This window comes from Amphimedon queenslandica, unplaced genomic scaffold (genome assembly GCF_000090795.2).
Source record: "Amphimedon queenslandica unplaced genomic scaffold, v1.1 AMPQUscaffold_12476, whole genome shotgun sequence".
In the NCBI taxonomy this organism is placed as follows: Eukaryota; Metazoa; Porifera; class Demospongiae; order Haplosclerida; family Niphatidae; genus Amphimedon; species Amphimedon queenslandica.
In genome coordinates, this window is record NW_003547287.1 from 1 (window position 1) to 2,012 (window position 2,012).

Below are 2,012 nucleotides of genomic sequence, written 5' to 3' on the forward strand. Positions count from 1 at the left end.
GTAAGTTTCATGTACAAGATATGATGCCGCTGTGAAGGATTGACTATCGTATGGAACAGGAAGTTTTGGATAACAGACAGTCTGGGAGCAAACAGGTTTTCTTATTGTTTACCTGGAAACATAGCTACATTCAGTGTCTTAAGTACCAAAAAAGCAGCGAAGCACATACAAAAGAGATAAAAGCCGAGGAAAAAGCACTAGGCATATGGCCATGTGCTAACGTCTTAATGAGTGGAGTAGAATAGTAAAGGTGTGCCCTGGACATGTTTTACTGTACACACATGGCGCAAGTGGAAACAAATACTTTCACGTTTATTCTTAGGAGATAAAACAAAGTAAAGAGACTTTTTGCTTTATAAAACCATGCTAATCATGGGTAGTTTCTTAGCTATAGATATGATCTGTCATACACCTTGGGTCTCGGTTTCTAGCTATGGGTTTATTTACTGCACCCCTCAGTAAATAAATTCCATAGATACCTTAACTGAGGTGTATAACATATACATAATAATAATAATAATGATAATCTCACAAGATTAGGTGACGTCCTTTGTGGTTTGATACTAGCTAGCACCCTCTGCATTATGAACTCATTCAAATTCCTAGTCGACTCCAAATCATCTCTACAGTAACACAAACAGGTCACATAATTATCACATGATCACTCCCTCTAACCTGGTCAGTTGACACAACAGTCCTTGAACGTCTTTCTGAAGAGTAACGGAACCGGTTCTTAAATTAAACTCCATCAATTCCTCTATGAGGTCCTGTACATAATATACAGAGATATACAAAGATATACTAATAATAAATAAGAGCAAGCAGTACATGCACAGAGTAAAAGAAGGAGAGGGAACACAAAAGACATAAAAGAAACACACACTTACCTTTTTCATAAGTTTCCTTGTCTCTGGTTTAAAAGCCAGTGCCTTTAATACAGTAATGCAGTGCTCTAGTGTCGCAGAAGCACATCCAAAACAATTTCCCTCGCTGAGGGGGGCAGTGGAAACTGGGGACGAGAGAGAAAAGGCACTTCCTTCCCCTGATATTGGAGTGAGTGGTGTTGCTGGCTCACTAGTAGGAGAAACCTTCCCTGAATGAAGTTTATTGATATCATAAGCAACTAGCTCTCTTCTTGAAGCAAGAACACTCTGAGAGAGAAAGAGGGAGAGACAAACAGATATTTTGTAAGTACATTAAAATAGATTTATGTATTCAATTGTGATTATGTCCCATTGTGTAGTGAGTCTTTCAATTATTAATTTACTTGTATTATTTTGCTAAGGTCAGTGTAAGACGATTTACAACTGTTACAGTATAAATGAGCTGCCAACTGGATAGCACGATTCACACCACTGTCTGATGAAGACTAGAAAAAATAGGGAGAGAGAGGAACTGTTAATATGACAAGTCTACAAACTTATAAATTATATTTTAAAACAATTATTTCTTTTTCTCTATTACCTGAGATACCACTGGTTCACTAGCTAGGGATATCAACAACTGATCCAGTTCATTTCTGTGTGTCACTAGCTCCTTGTAATATTTATCAGCTCTTTCAAGCAACTGATTAATACTTAACAAAGTCTACAGAATAAAATAATAGTAGTGAATAAAATATTGCACTGTACATACATGTATATGTACTGCATAAAATGGTACATAAGACGGCTTGTAGTGTAAAATACTGTGATATCCATTTAAATTATCCAAGGTGGAGGGTGTATTAACCCACATCAGCATGTTATATAAAATAGGTACATGTATCTTCTCTCTCTCTCTCACCTTCTTTCTATCATCTTCAGTTTCAATCGGGTCAACAGCTGAAGTGGGTCGTCCCTCGACTAATGTCTCAAACCTAGCGTACTTTGAGAATCCACAGGATATGCAGAGGAAAGGGTCTCTCTCATCATAATTAATAGTACGACACTTCTGACACTGATGAGCATTCTCACCACAGGCAGCACACACTCCAGGATGAGCTGGGACTGGAGCATTGCAACGAGGACACT

At 37.8% G+C, this 2,012-nt stretch overlaps 1 protein-coding gene across 1 annotated transcript in view; it reads right to left on the reverse strand.

The window, feature by feature from the left end:
* Window positions 1-532: 532 nt before the first annotated feature.
* LOC109587700 (E3 ubiquitin-protein ligase UBR4-like) overlaps window positions 533-2,012 on the reverse strand; it is a gene marked incomplete at its 3' end in the record, with an annotated part of 7,954 nt that continues 6,474 nt past the window's right edge. Inside the window, exons 8-13 of the mRNA XM_020003922.1 lie at window positions 1,786-2,010; window positions 1,465-1,587; window positions 1,268-1,369; window positions 888-1,151; window positions 676-767; window positions 533-623 (exon numbers count right to left, since the gene is read on the reverse strand). Coding sequence (XP_019859481.1) covers window positions 533-623; window positions 676-767; window positions 888-1,151; window positions 1,268-1,369; window positions 1,465-1,587; window positions 1,786-2,010 — 897 coding nt within the window. The remainder of the gene's footprint in view (window positions 624-675; window positions 768-887; window positions 1,152-1,267; window positions 1,370-1,464; window positions 1,588-1,785; window positions 2,011-2,012) is intronic.